A 22,566-nucleotide genomic window follows, 5' to 3' on the forward strand; every position below is an offset into this window, starting at 1 on the left:
AGCATCTCTCTGATCCTTTTTCCCTCATCAAGGAATTTGCAATCCAAAACAATTTGAAACACCAAGAAATTTTAACTATGGACAACATATTTTAATTGCTAGAAAATAAAATAGTTCTCTATGAAATCTTATGCCTGATCATTAAGGAACTGCTGAGGTAGAGTAAATTTCAGAAGATAACAGATCCCAATTTCCTTTACTGATTCATTTATCATTCAATAAACATTTATTGACTAGCCACTAAATTCCATGTGCTAGGAAAACAGACAAGCAAATCAATTACTGTGGTGTAATGCTACTATCAAACTATGCCAGACTGTCAGAGGTACCCAAAAGGGAGTTTGCACAAAATGATATTGACAGGCTTTTGGAGGGATAATGACAAAGGACAAGTGGTGGTGAGGTATGTAATAGAAAGAATTAAAAAAAAAATAGTGCTACCCTAAAATAATTTAATGATCCGAGTTGGAGAAAATCACACAAACCCTTGATGACTCCACAAGATTTGTTGTCAAAGCCTACCATGGACAACGATGGTAGGCGGTAGCCAAAAGAATTCAAACTTGTGGAAATATACTGCTAAGGAAAGTAACTCTTGTACTAAATCCAACCCCAAGGCTAGCGGATGAGATTCCCAATAAGTGCACGGTGAGTAGAAGAAGGCCCTCAGAGGTACAGTCCTGAGCACAAATGAATTAAAGAAGTACACAAGAAGCCACTCTCTGAAGGATTCAACTTCTTGGATGCCTTCCTTTGGGCAGGAGAAACACTGTATTTTAGACAGGGTTTTAAATGTTTCTATACTGCAGGGGCTCCTGGGTGGTTCGGTCAGTTAAGGGTTCGACTCTTGATTTCCACTCCAGTCATGATCTCATGGCTCATGAGATTGAGCCCTGCGTTGGGCTCTGTGCTGGCAGTGCAGAGCCTGCTTGGGATTCTCTCTCTCTCTTCCTCTCTCTCTGCCCCTCCCATGTGCTCGCTCTCTCTCTCTCTCTCTCTCTCTCTCTCTCTCTCTCAAAATAAATAACCTTAAAAAATGCTTAAAAAAATGTTTCTATACTATAATTGTCTTTATTTACTCCGACTCTTCTCTAAAGTCTGAACCAGCCATATCTGTGGTACTACTGTGAAAAAGAAAGGAATAGGGAAATAAAGGAATTGTGGCTTGCCCCCAACCACATCTCCACCCATGGCCAAGCGGTGGTAGCAGTATTTCATCACCGGGACTGTGTCCCAGAGCTCCATGCAAAGACACTTGTAAAGGACATGGTGTCCCATTGGGAGTAGCTGAAAGAAGCAAGAAACTCTGAGAAGCACTAGCCAGATGGACTGCTTGGAAGCAGACGTGAGACACCCCTTTAAGAAGGCAACCTTGAAGAAAAGGGAAAGCTGACCTGCACTGTAGCTAATGAAAGCAGAAAGACCAGTATGTGGAAGAGTGAGAGCCAGAAAACAGGATAATGTATTCTAAGGAAGTACAAATAATTCAGAACGCCTGAAGAAAAGAGGACAATGATGGAAAACTGACAAGTAGGTGGATAAAAGATGATAAAGCTAAGAAATTTAAACTATCTGGAAAGCCATGAGAAGCCATAAAATCCTGGAAGTCGCCCTGCTTTAGCTAATGGATGGGAGAATCAGAAATACTAATAAAGACCGCCATGGGTAGCAGTAAAGTTGCCGGAAGTGGAGATGGAACAAGAGGAGCAAACAGAATTTACAAAGGCTAATTCCATATTTTCTCCAAAATCAATTCCACCAGTTCAATTAGAGGGGAAAACAGGAAAATTATAGACAATCCAAGATAAAAGAGCCACACCGGTTACAGCTAGGTAGTAGAAATAAACATTAACCTAATCAGGTTCCAGGTGGAACATAGCCACAGATCTGAAAGTCTGAGGCAGAAGTGTATTTTCAACAAAAAGTACTCTTCTGTGAACGAAAACAAATGGTGAATAGATACATCTGCTAATGATATTTTAAATGTTTCAAAATAGCATGTGAAGTCATTGGGCAAAAGCGAATGGGTTGTTGACAGAGAGCTGAAAGTATATTTACCATACCAGAATTAAAATTTTTAAAGTAAATTAGATAAAAATTTTAAAATTTAAGAAAAAAAAAAAAGGGAAGACAGCTGAAAGTAAAGCAAGCCTGTTCTGGAAAAGAGTTAGCTGTAGCACATGACAGATCTACCGAAGACAGCTAGCCTACTTCAGAGCATCAGATTGAAGCTAACAGCGTTTTAGAAAGGCAGCCAGAGGGCGCCTGGGTGGCGCAGTCGGTTCAGCGTCCGACTTCAGCCAGGTCACGATCTCGCGGTCCGGGAGTTCAAGCCCCGCGTCGGGCTCTGGGCTGATGGCTCAGAGCCTGGAGCCTGTTTCCGATTCTGTGTCTCCCTCTCTCTCTGACCCTCCCCCGTTCATGCTCTGTCTCTCTCTGTCCCAAAAAAAATAAATAAAAACGTTGAGAAAAAGAAAGGCAGCCAGAAACAGGCAGTCCTGGAATGAGGATGACAGAGTAACCAAAATGTGGAGAGAAATGGATAAAAACCTGAACTCCATTACCCAAAACACCCCACTTCTCTCGACAGACAGAAAGCCAGGAACAAGCTGGAATGTCTTAAAAACAGAATTGGGATTCCAGACTTACACAGCCAGTTTTCATTTTAGGCTGCCTGCTAGAAGTAGTGGTAAAGTACTAAAGCAATCTTTTAAATTCTCGTGTCTTTCAAATCCTCGTGTCATTCTATGGCCCCCAAATTTTGATCATTTGTAGCGATTGTATATTTAAAAGTGCTTAATTAAGTGATTAATATTAATTACTACCACGCTTCATGATTTCTCAGAGACTCAGATGCCATTCACAGATTGCTGAAACAGTAAAAATAAGACTAAGAATATGTGTGAAGTCTGCTTATAAATAAAAATAAACAAACTCAAAAGACTATGTAATTGTCTAATAACCATCTGCTGTCCCCAGCCATTCTTGGTTTAAGTAATTATAATCAAGACACCTAGTATCGATTGTTATTTTTTAAAAAAATCAACCAGACCAATATTCAACTAGATAACTAGAACTTATTAGCAGGGTGAATTAAAGATTTTAAAATAATGAAGTTAAACATTTAAAGTTTCAAAAATTTTTTTTCAACGTTTATTTATTTTTGGGACAGAGAGAGACAGAGCATGAACGGGGGAGGGTCAGAGAGAGAGGGAGACACAGAATCGGAAACAGGCTCCAGGCTCTGAGCCATCAGCCCAGAGCCCGACGTGGGGCTCGAACTCCCAGACCGCGAGATCGTGACCTGGCTGAAGTCCGACGCTTAACCGACTGCGCCACCCAGGCGCCCCAGAGTTTTAGAGCTCTTATCGACAAATATTAAGTTAGCCACACAAAATCCTCAATAACATTAATACTTAATGCAAGTTTTGTTCATTTCTTAACAATTACATTTCTGCATCCCTGCTGTCTCCACTCAAATCTAGAACCACAGATCTGACTTCCCGGTAAGCATCTCCACTTAGCTACCTCACAGCCATCTCAAGCTAAAGTATCCAGTCCAGTACTATTGACTTGCCTCCTAAACGTGTTCATGATAGCCCTCTTTATGTCAATACATGGCACCAACATCTACCGAATTGTTCAAGTCAAAAACTTTGCAGTTGGTTTTAGTTCCTCCTTTCACCTTATCCTCCACCGTCCCAAATCAAAGCCATCAGCAAGCACTGTTGGGTTTACCTATAAAATACACCCTGATCCATATCTACTGCTACGCATCCTACTTCCAGCTATTCACCACCAACCATTCATGCCCCCTTCCATGCCGCTATCAGATTATGTCCATCCGATCCTATTGTTTAACATCTTTGTCCTTCCTGAACCAAGGTTCCCTCCTCAAGTCACAACACTCCCACATGCCTTCTGCTGTAAAGGCTTCACCTTCTCCCACAATCCTCACCCTGATGATAAAGGGAGAACGGTCTGCTTCTTTACTATCCAGACACAAACCTCACCACTCTTCACAATTTAACCAATGCTGTCTAGCATTCCCAGGTCTTTTCCTTTCCAACTCGCCTAACACTATTCAAATCCTAGCAATCATCAGAGCCCATTTCAGGGTCTATCTATTCCATGACACCTTTTCCTATAATTCTCACTCATGCTGACCTTGACCTTCTCTGAACTTAATTATATGACTCACACATTTAATTCTGACACTGCTACTTACTTATTTCATGTATGCATATCTGTTCTCCCTCAAATGCAATAGAATGCTAGTTCCTGGAGGCCAGGAAGTATTTACTGCAGTAAATATTCTATTTACAGTGCTCTATACCCTGTAGGAATTTACTAAATATTGAACAAATTAAATAATCCTTTATAAGATGTTCCTTGGTGTTTACCACAGTTTTTTTTTGCCCATAATAGGCACTGACTAAATACCCAACGAATAAAAAGCTTTATAAATGTAAGGAGAAGAAAAATATAATCTGAAAAAAAGATATCATTTCTAAATATAATTTGGAACTTATCAACATGTCAGAATTCTGCTTTAAAATTAATTCTGATATTCCACAGGGATCTTCAAAGGTGCTGCATTATTTACTGTGAATTATTCTTGAAGAACAAAGCTTGTTTGATGATAACAATGGAAACAGCCGTAAGAGCAATTTTTCCCTTAAAAAAATCTTATGTTCTTTACCCAAGGAGATTGAAGGCCAATATTTTTAAAGCAAACATTAGGAATATCGCCTTCAAATGGGACAAAAGCATTCCTAGGACTGAAATAAGCTGCTCCTTAGTGTGTTTAGTTTCAAAAATAATATTTGCAAATTCCTCCAAAACAACACTCTTATCTTGAAGAATTAAAAAAAACTTGCAAATATAGTATGGATATCTTTTACATAGATTTCTTTGGCATATCAAAAATACGATATAGTTTCACTAGTTTTCCTCTACTGTCTGATAAATTCAAAGTGCATCCAAAAGGGGGGGGGGGAGATACCTCTTTTGCCTAATCACGCACCTACTTCCTGAAGCACACAGGCTCTGTGGGATGCCTTACAGGGTTCCATGAACTTTGAGACTTTGGACCAGAAATTAGATACTTCCCTAGGGAATAAAATTCTTTTTTTATCACTTTTGCTTCCTGCGTTCTTATTCTTTATGTTGGCAAAAGACAAAATGCACACTGGACATTTGATGACACATAGACATCAAAGGACTTTATTACTGGCAAAAGACAAAATGCACACTGGGCATTCGATGACACATAGACATCAAAGGACTTCATTAAAACTCTCTTATTTTTATAGACCGCATACCTTGTCTTTTTATGAAATGGTAATATTGCAAAATGAATAAATTCACCTGCTTATCCTATGATGTAAATGCTTCTCTGTTAAAAATAATGCACATTTAGTGAAGAAAATGGAAGCCTCATACATTACTGGTGGAGATGTTAAAATGATGCATCAGCTTTTACAAATAGCTCAGTTTACCATATGACCTAGAAATTCTACTGTCTGGACTTTATATATATTATATATTTTATATATATATATTATATATATAATATGTAATATAATATACATATAATATATTATATACATTATATATATTATAACATATAATATAAATATACTCAAATCCCATAATGATTATTTACTTTACTTAAAAACACGATCTTCATTTGTAAGTGTAGCCTGGCAAAAATATTATGTGCCAAAGTGCTATGTGCCTGTGTTTACTCTTGTATCTAAAGCAGTACAAACTACAAAATGCCCTTTGGATAAGCCAAACCTTCAAAAGAACAAAGTTCTCCTTATCATTAGACTGAGAATGAACGTGTCAACATGGGCAAGATGCTTCATTTGTCAATTGTTAAAAGATACTGCCTCAGACTGTTGGTAAGTCAGCACTACCCCTCAGTTCTGATCTGCCTCAGATCTTCCTTCCGGGTTTTCAGACCCCGGCCACGGTGTCCAGGTTGGCTCCAGTCTTCTCTTTAAATAGTTCAAACTGTGACCACCTCCTCTTCTAAGTTTATAGCATTCTCTTGGGAATTAATTAAACACAGTTGCTGTGATCAACCTTATATTCTTGAATTTCTCATGTGTTCATATGATGACTTCCCAATTATATTTGACAGTTTTTGAAGAAAGAACTAAGTGTTATATCTCTTTGTTAGTACCACAGTATTAAACACAGTGCCCTCTGTATGTGGTATATACCACGTAAGATATATTTTTGTTAATATTAAATACATTATGTAAAAGTTGTCTTGATACTCTTACCTATAACAGCAATTTTGCAATATAATGTAAGAAAAACTCAGTCTCTCAGACAAAAGGAACTCTGAGAGAAATAAGACATAAGGGAACTAGCATCTGTGGACAGCTGACAGGGTGTCACCATAATTATCATGTTTGATCATTAATTAATCAAGACTCACTTGGAAATGCAAGTTCAAGAAATATGAAATTGATCTGCCACTGGACCTATTTTCAGGTATTACTTGACAGACAAAACAGCATATATTTCTAAAAGAAACAGTACCGTAGCATAACACAAAAAGGACAGGAAGATAAGGATGGTGACAATATATTAAAACAGGACAGGGGCATCTGGGTGGCTCAGTTGGCTGAGCATCTGACTTCAACTCAGGTCATGATGTCATCATTCATGAATTCGGGCCCCATGTCAGGCTCTCTGCTGTCAGCACAGAGCTCACTTCAGATAGATCCTCTGTCTCCCTCTCTCTCTGCCCCTCCCCCCACCAAAAAAATAAACATTTTTAAAAAGACTGAAAATTAAAAAAAAAAAAATAGCACATAACATTCACTTTGCAATTTCTGAATGCCAAGCAAGAGGCTGAATAGTTTACATCTGTTACCTCCATTCTAATCCCAGCTCTAGAACTTTCTCGCTAAACACATAAGTGGCATCAGTTCTCTGAACCTTAGTTTCTCCATGTGCAAACTAGAAATGATTCTTAAATGACCTATCTCGCATGGTTGTGGTAAGGCTCGAGTCAGAGGAGGCATGCAAAGTTAGGAAAAAATGTTGAAAAATCTATTGAGCATTAGGCAAATTCAATTCATAGCCTTTTTAAGAAAAACAATTTCTAGGGGCACCTGGGAGGCTCAGTCGGTTGAGCGTCCAACTCTGGCTCGGGTCATGATCTCACGGTTTGTGGGTTCGAGCCCGGCATCGGGCTCTGAGCTGTCAGCTCGGAGCCTGGAGCCTGCTTCAGACTCTGTGTCTCCTTCTCTCTGTGCCCCTCCCCCACTTGGGCTCTGTCTCTCTCTGTCTCTCAAAAATAAATAAATGTAAAACCACAATTTTTTTTAAAAGAAAAAAAACAATTTCTAAAGCAATTATTTGAAAAGCAGATATTTTTGTGTTAATGAAATTATTGGAAATATTTCGTTAGAGGTGCCCCCTTCACGCCAACTCAGTCCATCAATGCCTCCTGTGTCCAGGACAGGGTCGAACTAATTCCCTGTGAGCCATTCCAGGCAGGCATGTATAACCTATCACCTCCAATAATATAAACAAGCTGAGCTCTGACTATTTTTGGAATTCAATTAAAAAGAAAAAAAAGTTTCAACATCTAATAACACTAACCCAGATTTCCTGCCAAAGGTACTCTTTAATTTTGTGATATAAGAGGATTTTACTAAAATGTCAAACAAACCTAAAGTGTTTACAATAAATATTACATCAAGGCTAACCATACTTAACTGATAGGGAAAAAAACCTTTACTTTTACTAAGGATGCTGCTATGCCAGTAAGTCCAGCTTTTTCAGAAAGAAAAGCTATAAGAACAGAAATACTAAGATTACAAAAGCAAACTCAGTAAGGGCATGTAGTGTGGCACTCGGCCCAGAGGCTTCAGTAGGCACACATGCTTGAGATGTATTTACGTGACGGCTCCAGAGTATTTAAATTTGAGAGTTCCCAACCATGTGGCTAGCACATTTCACCAAACACTAAAAACATTCTGAGATACTAGAACCAAGGCTCCTGTCCTACGAGTATCCTTTACCTAATAGCATTTGTACTAATTGTTTTAAAGCTTACACAGTCAAAACTCTTGCAAATAACTCTACTGTGTTCTTTTCAGATGAAAGCAATTCGAGTCCAAAAACTGGTTTTTACTTAACCACCTGTCTTTTACTAACCATTTCTTTACAAGAACTAAACATCAAACACAGGGTGCTATAGATAAGTCATGTGTTTTCCAGCAGATGGCCCCTTGTAATGGCCAGGTTCATCTAACACCAAACATCCTCTAGAACCTACAATCCTACACAACTGTGGGTTTTCCTTCTTTATGTTCTTATCAACATAATTTTTGAAAATACATTAATAATATACAATGAAAATAGTGTAATTTGCATTGCAGCTTTGAGGGGAAAAAAGCAGAAATGCAGAAATAGTCATAACAAAATTTCCTAAAATAAAATGTATAGCCTGTAATATGCATTATAATAGCAGTTTACCCAATACAAAACCCAAAGGAATCGCTGCTGTGTATTCAATTACAATTTATAAAAATGTAAACATATGTGTAAATAATATAAACAATATGACAATTTATATTATTAATGTACTTTTTTAAAATTTTTTTAACGTTTATTTATTTTTGATACAGAGAGAGACATAGCATGAACAGGGGAGGGGCAGAGAGAGAGGGAGACACAGAATCGGAAGCAGGCTCCAGGCTCTGAGCCATCAGCCCAGAGCCCAACGCGACTCTCGAACTCACGGACCGCGAGATAGTGACCTGAGCTGAAGTCGGACGCCTAACCGACTGAGCCACCCAGGCGCCCCTTATTAATGTACTTTTAAGAAAATGAAAATGATACTTTCAATTTGCCTACTCATGGATCAAAGCCTACGGTGTTACACATCCTTCAGAAAAAAAGTCTTCAGCGAGAGCTTTTCCTTTCTTTTTTAAAGATTTTATTTTTAAGTTATCTCTATACCCAACATGGGGCTGGAACTCACAAACCTGAGATCAAGACTCACATGCTCTACCGACTAAGCCATCCAGACATCCCAAGAGCTTCTCTTTAAAAACTAGCATTTGTGATAACTGATTCCCTTAGTTAGAAAAATGAATTGCTATGCTTTCTTGCACATTTAGAATAAAAGAAGTGAGTTCACAACACTGATAGGATAGCTTGAAATCAGGAAGGGTGATATCTCTGGTTTTGTTCTTTTTTCTCAGGACTGCTTTGGCTATTGGGGTCTTTTGTGTTTGCATACAAACCTTAGGATTGTTTCTTCTATTTCTATGAAGAATGACTTTGCTATTTTGATGGGGAATGCATTGAATCTGTAGATGGCTTTTGAGTGGTACAGCTACTTTAACAACATGAAATATTCCAATCGATGAACACAGGGTGTCTTTCCATTTGTTTGTGTCTTTGATTTCTTTCAGCAAAGTCTTAAGAGTTTTCTCCCTACAGATCTTTCACTTTCTTGGTAAAATTTATTCCTAAGTATTTTGTGAATGGGATAGTTTTCTTTATTTCTTTTTCTAATGTTTCATGATCTCTGTAAGTTGATTTTGTTAACCTGCTACTTTACTGAAATCATTGATTAATCCAAGAAGTTTTTTGATCGATTATTTAAAGTTTTCTACATATAAGATCATATCATCAACAAGCCATAGTAATAAAAAATACTGGCACAAAAATAGACACATAGACCAGAACAGAGAGCCCAGAATTAAATCTCAGCATATACAGTCAACTAATATTCAACAAGAGAACCAAGAACACCCAATGGGTAAAAGATATTCTCTTCAAACGGTACTGGGAAATTTAGAGGAACACATGCAAAATAATGAACCTGGACATCTAACTCACAACGCTTACAAAAGTTAACTCAGAATGGATCAAAGACTTAAATATAACACCTGATACCAAGAAACTCCTAGAAGATAGGAAAGAAGCTCATTGATACTTAGCAATGATTCTTTATACCTGACACCAAAAGCACAAACAACAAAAGCAAAAATCAACAAACAGGACTACATCAAACTCAAAAGCTTCTGCACAGCAAAAGAAACTAACAAAATAAAAAGGTAGCCTTCAAAATGGGAAATATTTTTTGTAAACCACATATCAGATACGGGGTTAATATCCAAAAATATACAGAGAACTAACACAACTTAATAATGAATAAACACTCTCGTTTTTTAAATGGGCAGAAGAACTAAAGAGACATTTTTCCAAAGAGGACATCAAAATAGTTAAAAAGCACATGAGCAGATGCTCAACATCACTAATCATCAGGGAAATGCAAATGAAAACCGCACTGAGATATCACCTCATACCCGCTGGAATGGCTATCATCAAGAAGACAAGAGACAGCAGGTGCTGTCGAGAACATGGGAATGTAAATTAGTCCAACCACTATGGAAAACAATATGGAGGTCACTCAAAAACTTGAAAATATACCTACCATACATTCCAGCAACTCCATTTCTGGGAATATACTCAAAGGAAATGAAAACAGGAATTCAATGAGATACACACACCTCCATGTTTATTGCAACACTATTGACAATAGCCACGATAGGAAAGCAACCAAATGCCCATTAATGGATGAGTGGATTAAAAAAGATGTGATATATATGCACAATAAAATATTACTTAGCCATGAGAAAGGAGGCTATCCTATCATTTGCAAAATCACAGATGGACCTTGAAAACATTATGCTAAATGGGATAAGCCAGACAAAGAGAAGTACTATAGGGTATCACTTATACATGGAATCTTAAAAGACCAAACATGCTAAAAATAAAAATTAAAAAAAAAAAACCAGAAAACAAAATGGTGGTTACCAGGAAATGGAAGAGTAGAGAGTAGGGGTGTTAAATGGATGCTGTTTAAGTGTATAAACTTGTAATGAGTACTAAAATAGCCATAGAGATTAAATGTACAGTTTGTTGAACAATAATAATAATAATGTACTGCAAGTATGTAATGTGATAAATATCATTACAATGGCAACTATATTACATATATAAGTGTATCAAAGTAACACAATATACACCTTAAATTTATACAAGGTTACATGTTAAATTTATCCAATTAAAAAAACTGATAGGAAATGATGAAAGTTTGAAGAATCATACTTCCTAATTCCAAGACTTACTAAAAAGCTACAAAAATCAACTCAGTATAGTATTAAAAATGAACACACACATAAATAAATGGAACAGTTGAGAAAGTACAGAAATAGATTTACACAAATACAGGAAATGGATTTTGACAGAGTACAAAAGCAATTCAATAGAGAAAGGATAATCTTCCAACAAATAGTCCTGGATTAACTGAATATCCACAGGAAAAAAATGGACATCAACCCATACCTCATATCTTTATAAAAATTAACTGAAAATGAATCATAGACCTATTTCTAAAACCTAAAACTACAAAACCTATAGAAGAAAAAACAGGAGGAAATCTTGATGACCTTACACTAAGCCAAGAGTTCTTAGATACAACACTAAAGTCATAATCCATAAAAGAAAAACATTGATAAGGTGGACTTTATAAAAATTTTAAACATCTGCTCTGCAAAAAGGACCTTTATGTGAATGGGAGAAAATTTTTGCAAATCACTTATCTGACAAAAGGTTTCTATCCAGAATACATAAACAACTCTCAAAATTCAGCGACAAGAAACTAAGCAACCCAGTTAAAAAGGGGGCACAAAAAGGGGCACCTGGGTGGCTCAGTCACTTAAGTGTTCAACTCTTGATTGGACAGGTTCGTGGGATCAAGCCCTGCATCAGGCTTTGTGCTCACAGCTCAGAGTCTGCTTGGGATTCTCTCTCTCCCTCTCTCTCTGCCTTTCCTCCACTCGCACTATCTCTCTTTCTCACTCTCTCAAAATAAATAAACTTTTTAAAAAAGTGGGCAAAACATGCGAACAGATAATTCACCCATGCATACACACAGATGGCAAATAAGCATGTGAAAAAAATGCTCAACATTATTATTCACTAGGGAAAACAGAAATTAAAACCACAATCACTACACGCCTACTAGAATATCTAGAAAAGACAAAAAAAATTATGAAACAACATGCTGGCACAGATACAGAGCAGTTAGAACTCCCTTACATTGCTAGAGATGGTTCTTACCATAGAGATTGCTAGAAATGGTTCTTACCATAGAACCATTTATATAACATATAAATAGGTACTTACCATATAACCAGAAATCACACTCCTCTAAGTATTTACCCAAGAGAAATGAAAATTTATGATCACACAAGAACCTATCCATGAATATTTAAAACTTCCTTGGTCATAATTGCTAGAAAACAAAAACAACAACCCGAAGGCCCATCAGCAAGTATAAACAAACAATGGTATCCATCCAATGGAATATAGCTCAGTAGTAAAAAGGAATGAACTACTACTGATACATGCAACAACATGAATAATTCCCAAACATATTTTGCTAAGTGAAACAAAAGTCAGACCCAAAAGGCTACATACTGTAGGATTCCACTTATATGACATTCTGGAAAAGGCAAGACTGTACGGACCACTCACATGACATTCTGGAAGAGGCAAAACCATAGGGATACACAACAAATCTGTGGTTCTTATATATGGTCAGGTTTTTTTTCACAAAGGGATCAAGGCTTGTCAATGAGGAAAGCAAAGTCGTGAACAATGGTGTGGGAACAATAAATACAGGGCAGAAATGAACCTCAGCCTCTACCTAATATTACATACAAAGATTAATTTGAGATGCATCACAGACCTAATCATAAATGCTAAAACTTTAAAACTTCCAGAAGAAACACTAGGAGATTATCTTAACAACCTTGGGGGTATAGAAACATTGCTTGCCACATAAAAATAAATACTCAAAAGAGAAAAAGATTTGTAGGTTGCATTTCATCAAAATCTTAAAACTTGGGATCATCAAAAGAAACATTAAAACATGAAAAGACAAGTGAGATACTGGAAGGTAATATCTGTGATACACATGTACAACAAGGGATTTATATCCAGAATATCTAAAGAACTCTTACAAATCAATAATAAAAACACAAAGAATCCCAATTTTTTAATGGGCAAACACTTGAAGAGACACTTCACAAAAGAAGATATAGGAATGACTAATAAGAACATGAAAAGTGCTGAATATCATTAATCACCAAGAAAACATTAATTAAAACCACAGTGAAATACCTTTTTAAAACAACTAGAGTGACTAAAATTTAAAAGACTGACAATACCAAATATTGCAGAGGATGTAGAACAATGGAAATTCTCATATATTGGTCATGAAAATATAATATGATACAGCCATTTTGGAAAAATGGAAAAAATGTTGATAGTTTTTTTTATAAACATACACCTACACCATGACCTAGCAAATTCACTCTTAACTTTCATTTCTTAAAGAGAAAGGAAAACTTACGTCAACAAAATACTCATACAATAATACTTGCTGCAATTGTATTTACGACAGCCCAAAACTGGAAACAACCCAAATATCCATCCACTCACAATCTATCAAATTGTGGTGTAATTATAAAATAGAATACTATCTCACCATAAAAAAGAATGAATTACCAACATGTTGTGAATACACAACAACATGGATGACTATCAAAACACTATTTTGGGGGCGCCTGGGTGGCGCAGTCGGTTAAGCGTCGACTTCAGCCAGGTCACGATCTCGCGGTCCGTGAGTTCGAGCCCCGCGTCAGGCTCTGGGCGGATGGCTCAGAGCCTGGAGCCTGTTTCCGATTCTGTGTCTCCCTCTCTCTCTGCCCCTCCCCCGTTCATGCTCTGTCTCTCTGTCCCCAAAATAAATAAACGTTGAAAAAAAAATTTAAAAAAAAAACACTATTTTGAGTGAAATAAGCCAACCACCAAACACTACATATTGAATGATTCCATTGAGAGGAAACTCAAGCGCAAGTGAAAGTAATCTATGATGATAGGATTGGAACAATGGTAGCCCATGGAGTGGAAACTGAAAGAGGGCATAAAAGAACTTTCTGGAATAATGAAATATTTTAAGTTGTTCTTTTTTTTTAAGTTTATTGAGAGAGAGAGAGAGAGAGAGAGAGAGAGAGAGAGAGAGACACCAGGAAGGGGCAGAGAGAGGGGGAAAGACAGAGTCCCAACTGGGTTCCGCCTGTCAGCAGGGAGCCGGAGGTGGGGCTCCATCTCACAACCTTGAGATCATGACCTGAGCCAAAATCAAGAGTCAGAGGCTTAACCAACTGAGCTACCCAGGCACCTCGAAATGCAGATCATATCACATGTCACCCTGCAACACTGAACACAACAAATAGCTACTTTTAGAGAGTGTATTACCATTCAAATTCATAGAAGAAGGCATAAGTTCACATGTTTGGGAAAGCAGAATGGTCTTATTTTAAGCAACCTGAAACTATTAACAAACAAAAATAATATTTTTTAATTAAACTTGCCAATAGAAGTATGAAATGATATAATTATGGACCAAATAAAGAGGTTAAACACTGAATCAGAGTCCTAAGCATCTTATCTTAGGAACACATGAACTATTATCAAAGTCAATACCCCCCCCAAAAAAAAAAGTATACACTATCTTTGTATGTTATTCCTGATTGGGCAAGGATGACAGTTAACAATATAAATTATGATGAGAATAATTTATATAGGGAAAAATACAGCTATGTTAACTACCCAAAACTTCTGTTCTCAGTCGAATCCAACATAAAAAAAAATAATAATTCATCCAACAGTGATAGGAACCCCCACAAGTGTAATAAACTGGACAAAAGGATTTATCTAGACTAAAACTGACATTTGACCAAATCTCTTAACCTTTCATTTTAAAAATAAATAAAGGAAATGCAATGTTATCATTTATTTGATCAGCGCATTCTAAGGTGCTTTAACCAGAAACCTACTTCCCAACTTAACTATAAGACAATCCTTAATACACATGCAGACACACATATACACGCACACACACATGCATTTGTGAGTATGTGTATGTGTTTGCATGATCACATGTATGTGTGCAGAATAAGTTCTAGGCATTCTCAAAAGTTCCAAACGGATTTGGCATTGGTACTAAAAGAAAACACCTGAAATAGTAAAATATTTGATCAGCCCGTTTTTTAAAGCTCTGCAGGAGAAGCATACCTGTGCCCTCTTCTGCACCTCAGAGAGGAGCTCGGAGTACTGCAACTCCAGTTCCTTCTTTTGTTTCTGCCAGCAGCTCTCTTGGGCTTTGATCTGCTCTGCCACTTTGTTAAAAGTGTCTTCCTGTGTGTGCTGAAGCTCCCTCATTGTGTCAGACTTGTTTTTACAGATATACTCCAGATGACTTATCTAAACAGAGAAATGCAACAGAGAATGAGATAGGCTCCCAAACATTTCTTTGTACATCTCCCCCAAAACCATCCAAAATTTTCACCTATGATTCATTCCTTAAGCTCACATAAAAATTGTAAGTTAAAATGAAAACCCAAAAATTAAGAAACAGAAATCGGTAGGGCAAATAATATTTTAGAAGAATATGGTGTCATTTATATGCACATACGCTGAGATGACAAACCATTTTTCTCTTTCTAATAAAGTTACTCACTCTAGAATCAACTTTACTGAGAAAATTAAGAAGACTATTCTTATTTCTAGAACCAAAGCTCTTCAATGGGAAACAGCATTTCAATGAGATTTACAAATCTACAAACATTTTACATATAATAAAACAGAACAGTACAACCATTTTTTTTATTTCACGTTCCAAATGCTGGAAAGAAAGTCATCTGAGATGTACGACAATTAATGATGTTTGAAACTATGAAAAACTGTTAAAACATAATACCATCTCAGAGGGTTCAAACATGTACTCATTTTAATTGCCAGTAATTTTCAAACCCATTATACGCACATTCACAATCATGAACAGCATCTGGGCTTCTCACAACGTATTCCCTCATTTCCTCAATCCTACTTCTCAGTGCCCGTGGTTGTATTTGCCAATCGAACCAAGGCAAAATGCCCTCAGTCTAAAATTAGGCCAAGATGCTGTTTCAGTAATTCAACAGATTAGAGTTAAAAACAACAACAACAACAACAACAACTTAGGTAAGTTTTTCTCTTCACGTCCCATAAGAGCAAGTGCCATTTCAACTAAGATCTGGAAACCGGACCACATAACATAGTTCTGACCAGTTCAATAGACCCAGGATAAGAACTGGTATCTACAATGGTGAAATATGTTGGTCTGCTAAGCCATTTTAATTTTCCATCACCAAAATAGGGCTTTTTAAAAAATTTTTTGAAAGACTGAATTTCTGGGCTCATGAATGGTAAAGTGATCCTTAAGAGTCTACTGTTTTCTCCTACCGTGTATACCTCTCACATGCTACAGCACAGAAAGGGTTTTGTAATACACATCTTATTATAATTCAAGAAATATCATAAACATAATTTTAAATTTTTAAGTGCTTCTAAAGTAACACCTCATTATTTCCTGAGCAAAAATTTTAAGATCATGTTTTTGAATAGCTGTATCTTGTTTCTATTTTACGCTAACATAAAGAGTTGGTTTATTAATGTAAATGACTAAGTTCTTTGAATTGCTTCATCAGTAAGATTAATTTATTTTCTTTTAATTAGGTCCCTGTGGCTAATACTGGCTAGTAGTATTAGCATGTCCTGCACAGAGTGTGGAGCTTAGAGACTTCATACAGACTTCAGTCACATTTACATGCCCACAGCAATGGCATCAAACTGAGTTGTAGACAAGCCATAATTAATGGTATTGAATTATTAACACCCAAATTCTTTTTGAAATAAGATGAATGTCAGCCCCTCTTAATGATACTGTGATGTGGACAAATGTCACTGAATTTAATAGAGGTATCTGGTGCCTGAGGACAGTTACCTTCTCATTAGCCCTGGTGAGGTCTGAGATCAGGGCATCAACATTCTCCTGCAAGACTGCACAGAGCTCGGACCACGAGAATTTATCCAGCATGCCTTCTGGTTGTTTTATGAGCACACAGCCTGCTATCAAGTGCTGATACAAGGTATGAAGAAAGGTTAGCTTCTCCTGTGAGAAAAAAAAAATAATAATTCCAGTATATCCACATTGTAGGAAGTAAAACACACACTATGCACGGGGAAGCATTTGTTTCAAAAACTTGAGAAGGAATTAAAATGTTCAAGTCTCAGAATACTCTTATTTTGGGTACTTTATTTACATTCAAAACTACACAGCAGATACAAACTTAGAATTGATTAAACTTGGTATTCAAAACCAAAAATCTGAAGTCTAGAAGCCAAAAGACCAGGGTTCTTACCCCAGTTCTGTTACTACTGAGGATGTCACCTAAGTGCCTGTTCAGACATCACCTTTCTCAGATACATGACATGTCTGGACTAATTGTTTCTAAGCCCTTTTAACTAGATGTCGGTATAGTCATTCTACAGTTTCATATTTACATCTGCCCAAACAGATGTTATTTAAGTCAAAAAAACCAATATAGAGAGAAGACTGTTGCTCAGTTCCACTGAAGACAAAGTTATACAATATCTGTGCTTTACATGTACACAATTACTCAGCTTTCTTCTTCCCCCAGAGATTCCAGTTTGCTTACCTCTTATAGGAAATCTATCCCAAGCCCCTTAGGCAAAGCAGACAGTGATATGAAAGATATGGAAGAGGGGTTCATCTGTTTTCCCTGTAAGTTCATATAGTATTTGGCACATTGAGCATTTACAGGTGTTTAAATATTACAAAGTAACAGGCAAAAAGAAATGGACATGGCTGCCCAAGACATATTTCCAAAACTGTCCAATTAGAAATATACAATAAAAAGTTCTTTAAAATTATATTGCCATTGTAGTAACTAAACCATCCATTGTTTAATGACCTAGAAACACTATGCTGTAGAATTCAGTAAAAAGCCGATCCCATCTTGAACACACAAAAAGTTTATTTACTAACGTGCCAAATGGCTCTCTTTATAAGGTGTTTCATCTATAAACTGCCAAAGAGTGGAACTCAAGACAAGGCAATTGTAAAGCTGCAAAAGGATATTTTATGTAGATAATAAGTTGCCTCAAGATTTTTTTAATAGACCAGCAAGAAAAGAAAACTTTTAAAAGAAGGAAATTTGAGGGGGGAAAAATAGAAATGCTAACCTTCTAGACAAGAATAACTGTATCTAGCATATGCAAAGGTTTTGTGTTTATAAATTGTGGGGAAAGTTTTTCTATATATATCAAAATGTGTATCTTTAATTGTCTCTAGATGACACCTTACTTTTTCCCAATATAACAATTTAAAGCCAAAAAATTTTAATATGTAGTTACAGCCACTAACTTGAGTTAGGATATCAGAAGAATCTTCATAAATATGTTACGCCTTTTTCTTTTTTAAGCAACTAAAGATGTCTTTTGCATTTTCAACTGGGTTGAGATACTTAAAAACCTTATTAAATCCAACTAACCAAATGTGATATTCAGGCACTAAAGGTCTTCACCCCCCACATTTTGCCAAGTGATCAAGTTCATCCTAAAGGATAATTCATTGTGTCGCCATTATGTCCTTTTTGCTTGGGCTGTGACAAACCATGCATGATAATCATCCATTTGGCGTGAAAAGAGAATCTCAAGATCCAAAATCAATTCACACATGTTGAACCCAACCACAATGCTGTAGACATGCTGACTTTACAATACAGTCAGGCTTCTAGTTTCCTTTACTTTAATCATTATCTGATGTGTAGAACAATTCCAGCCCCTTCATGTGGACACAATTTAAATCCCAGACTGTAAGAAGAGTGGAAAGAATGTTTCCTTTTTACTCTCTTGGCATTCATGTCCATATTTGTTGGAGTAATGAACTCAATATGCAGGAAGACTCAGATAAACCAGCTCCACACTAGCTAAACTAGCTCTATATCCCATGGGTGAAAGAACATATAAGATAACAATTCCATTCACCCAGCCTCACACAGAATATAAAAGTTTTGCCATAATATTTTAAGAATTTATTAATAAATAAAAATGCATAGGCAACTCTCGAGGGCATCCAAATAAAGGTTTAATATTGTGGGTGACTTCTATTTTTCCACATTTTGGTTACTACCCTGTAATTGTAAAGAGTAAGGAGACTGTCTATTAGAGCAGATATTACTTCTGTTTTGCAAATAAGGAAAGATGTGGAGAGACTAAGCTGTGTGGCTTGTCCATATTCACATTTTGCAAACAGAAGTACCACTAGCCAAGTCTGGTTCTTTCTGATCATGAGAAACATATTCCCACCATGTTCAGCTGTAAACTACTGAAATAAAAAATAGTTTTGTCAGTGGCAAATAGACAAACTTCGAAAGGACCATCAGGAGCGTAAGTACTGGGGATACAAGCGGCACGAGTGACCGAGGGGTTAAACTCTATCACTTCTCTCCAAATTAGGATGACCTGATAGTGAAAGAGTGACCGATTTTGCGACTGGCATGACTATTTCAAAACGGTTGGCTCAGAACAATTTTTTTGAATTAAATTAAATTTTTTTGAATTAAGTAAAAATAGCCACGTGATGTATGTAAATTTCTAAAACCGAGATTAGTGAAGGCCTTTCCTGCCAGGCATCCTGTCTCAGGTGATACCTCGGTATCCTTCTGGAAAGCCTGGGAAAGCTTCTGCAGTTCACTCTCCGATTGGGCCGCTCGAGCCTTTTCTTTCTCCCAACAGTGCAGCACATTTTGTAGTTCCGCTTTCAAAGTGCTTATGAGAGCCTCTCTGTCTGCACATTTAGTGCGTAAATGACTTAACTCCTTACTGACATCAGCCAGTTTATCCTGAAGGTCCTGTCAGAGATACAAAATAAAGAGACCATATGAAGGCCGGCCAATAAAGGGGCAAATGTAAAACACATAATGAAGACTTCCTAAGCTTTACCATAAAAGAATCATAAAGGCAAGCATCTGACTACAGTGCCAAACATACTTAGGCATTTTAAGGTATTTGATTGAATATATTTTCTAAAGTATGCTATTGTAGCTCAAAAGTTAGGAAAAAACTGCTAAGTTTTAACATGTAAACATAAAATATTCCCAAGATAGCTAATTCCAAAAAGCTCTTTGAAAAGGACTTTTCCTTTCAATTCATCATTTAAAAAAATAATAATAACTTGGTAGCTCAAAGCATTTTAATAACATGTAAATAACACTTTTAAATGAAATCTTTTACCTTCCGTATAAGAACATTTACTTCCCAATGACATGCAAATTCTAACAGAAATCTCATATGTGGGACATAAGATTCTGAATTATTTCTTCTTCAACCTTATTAACAAACTCTACTGAAGTATGTCCATGACAAACTCAACATTAAGCAATACAAAGACATTCTGACTCCCACACTTGCCTCAGTATGATTCTGCAAAGATGTAATACATAAAACCAGTGCAGAGAATAAAATAAACTGTTGTCCTGGACCATAGCCAGGTGCGGCCCCAGCCCGTTACTAGGCCTGATGCATTAAAAACAATGGCTCCACCCTACAATGATGAAAACTGACTCCAAATACTGATGTGCTTATGTAAAATATGTTGAATATGTATCTGAGGCTGGGCATTAAATCTTAAATCGTTTTTTTCAGTCTGTGGTATTATAATTAAATCTGGGAAATGCATTTTTCCTTTAACCAAAATAATTTCCAACCAAGTTTTATTTTTTTAATGAAAAAAACATTCTTGTTTCTTTGATCAACAATAAAAATTCAAAACTGTATCCAAATGTACTTAATAAAAAATAGGAAGATACATTTTCAGATAGTTCTACTTTAAAATATTCCCTCGATAGTCATTTGGGTCTCTTAATACAAAAAGAAAAAGTCATTCTAAGTCCTAATACCTTAATATTTTTAGTGTGAGATTCTATCTTCTGTTGGGTAGAACTGAGTTCATTCGATGCTTTTTCCTTAGCATCATTCACGCTGTTTAGCTGATGAAAGAAAACGGAAGTTACTTTTTTTGTATTTTTCAAGGACGGGTAACTCAAAAAAGCTAATCTTTAAATGTTTTTTATGCAATTACTTAAATACCAATGTTCCAATAGTGATTAACAGTTAAAAAAAATTCTTTCTTTTGGTTAACTATGTCATTTCTGTCACAAGTGCGCATGGCTAAAAAGAAAAGAAAGCATTCAAGCTTAAAATGTCAGTGATGTTACTGTGCATTTACTCGATGGCTGGATAAAGGATTTTATTCTTACTGTAAACAAATACAACTTTATTCTTAAAATCCTCCTGGACCAACATGCCAAAAGCAGTGGCATCTATAAGGAAAGAGAAAAAGGACAGAGCTGAAGACTGTTCTCTCTATACATCATGAGGGTATTCACTGGTCTCTCCCTCCATATGACAACTTCAGGGTCGGTCACAGGCAGTCCTACTGGGAAGGCTTGTGGCAGGTCATCAGTTGGTCCTGCTCCGCTTGTGATTTATTTTCTTTGACAGTTCATTCTTCTTTCTGTCAGACTGCTCTTTTTGCTTTCTTTTCAGCCACCCCCTTGGTCTCCCCACTGCTGTCTCTGGCACTGGTTCACAACAAAGCACATTACTAAGCCAAAGCCTGCTGAGTCGACTTTTCAACTGTGCTGAGGATCATGTGACATTCATCCTCCCAAATAACAATTCGCTGTGGGTAATATGTTCCTAGTTACCCTGCAGCTTCCAGACCTGGGCCTCAGAAGAGTTTCAGAAAGTACTAACAATACAGGTTGCCTTGTCTCACTGGGAGCGACTTGGCAATATTTGTTCTTTACGGCAATTTAATTATTCCAGCGGTCATTTTCGCTTTTGCCTTCTGAACAATGACAGAGGGCATTAAGAAGGCTCACTTTTCCTCCTTCGTTGACCTTGGTAAACTAAAGCAAAAGAAACCTCTTTCGAAATGTGAAATATAAGGATATGATGGCCTTGTATTACTTGAAAGAAACAAATAAACAAAAGGATAAACACTAAATTCCATGCTATGTGGCTTGTCTTTGGTTTGAACAGTCTGTTTGTTGTTCTGCTAACTAATTGTGTTTAATGTAATTATTTCATACTCTCTAATTCGACAAGATGCAACTAAACAAACTCTTCAATTTTTAAGCATAAACTCATAAAATATTTTAATACCCAAGAAAATTATCAACCCACACATTAAACAATACAAATGAGATGATAAAGAGAAGCACGAGATTTTTTAATCAGCAAATTAAAAACTAGCAGGCTACATCAAACAGATGCTTGTTTTTGAAAACTTCTAACAACAGTTACGTTCTTTAGAAAATGAGAACTTCTCTCTTTATTTCATTAAGACCTCCTCAATTTCTAGAAATCTTAACCTAAAATAATTGACACAGCCTCAATTTCTACTACCTATCCCTAATTTCATAAAAGCACATTAACACTTAAATAGAAACATATGAACACAGAAGACTCGTGCAGTTTTTTATTAAGTCAAGATAGATACATTTTGAAGGCCGGGAAAGCGACAGAGTCTTTGCA

At 36.6% G+C, this 22,566-nt stretch overlaps 1 protein-coding gene across 11 annotated transcripts in view; it reads right to left on the reverse strand.

Moving 5' to 3' along the window:
- CCDC171 (coiled-coil domain containing 171) overlaps nucleotides 1–22,566 on the reverse strand; it is a 351,008-nt gene that overhangs the window by 206,746 nt on the left and 121,696 nt on the right. For all 11 annotated transcript variants that reach the window (XM_047831056.1, XM_047831053.1, XM_047831052.1 and 8 more), the window contains 4 exons: nucleotides 20,925–21,014; nucleotides 19,677–19,877; nucleotides 16,946–17,113; nucleotides 15,196–15,384 (listed from right to left, as the gene is read on the reverse strand). In XM_047831056.1, coding sequence (XP_047687012.1) covers nucleotides 15,196–15,384; nucleotides 16,946–17,113; nucleotides 19,677–19,877; nucleotides 20,925–21,014 — 648 coding nt within the window. The remainder of the gene's footprint in view (nucleotides 1–15,195; nucleotides 15,385–16,945; nucleotides 17,114–19,676; nucleotides 19,878–20,924; nucleotides 21,015–22,566) is intronic.

Source organism: Prionailurus viverrinus, chromosome D4, assembly GCF_022837055.1.
Source record: "Prionailurus viverrinus isolate Anna chromosome D4, UM_Priviv_1.0, whole genome shotgun sequence".
NCBI lineage: Eukaryota > Metazoa > Chordata > Mammalia > Carnivora > Felidae > Prionailurus > Prionailurus viverrinus.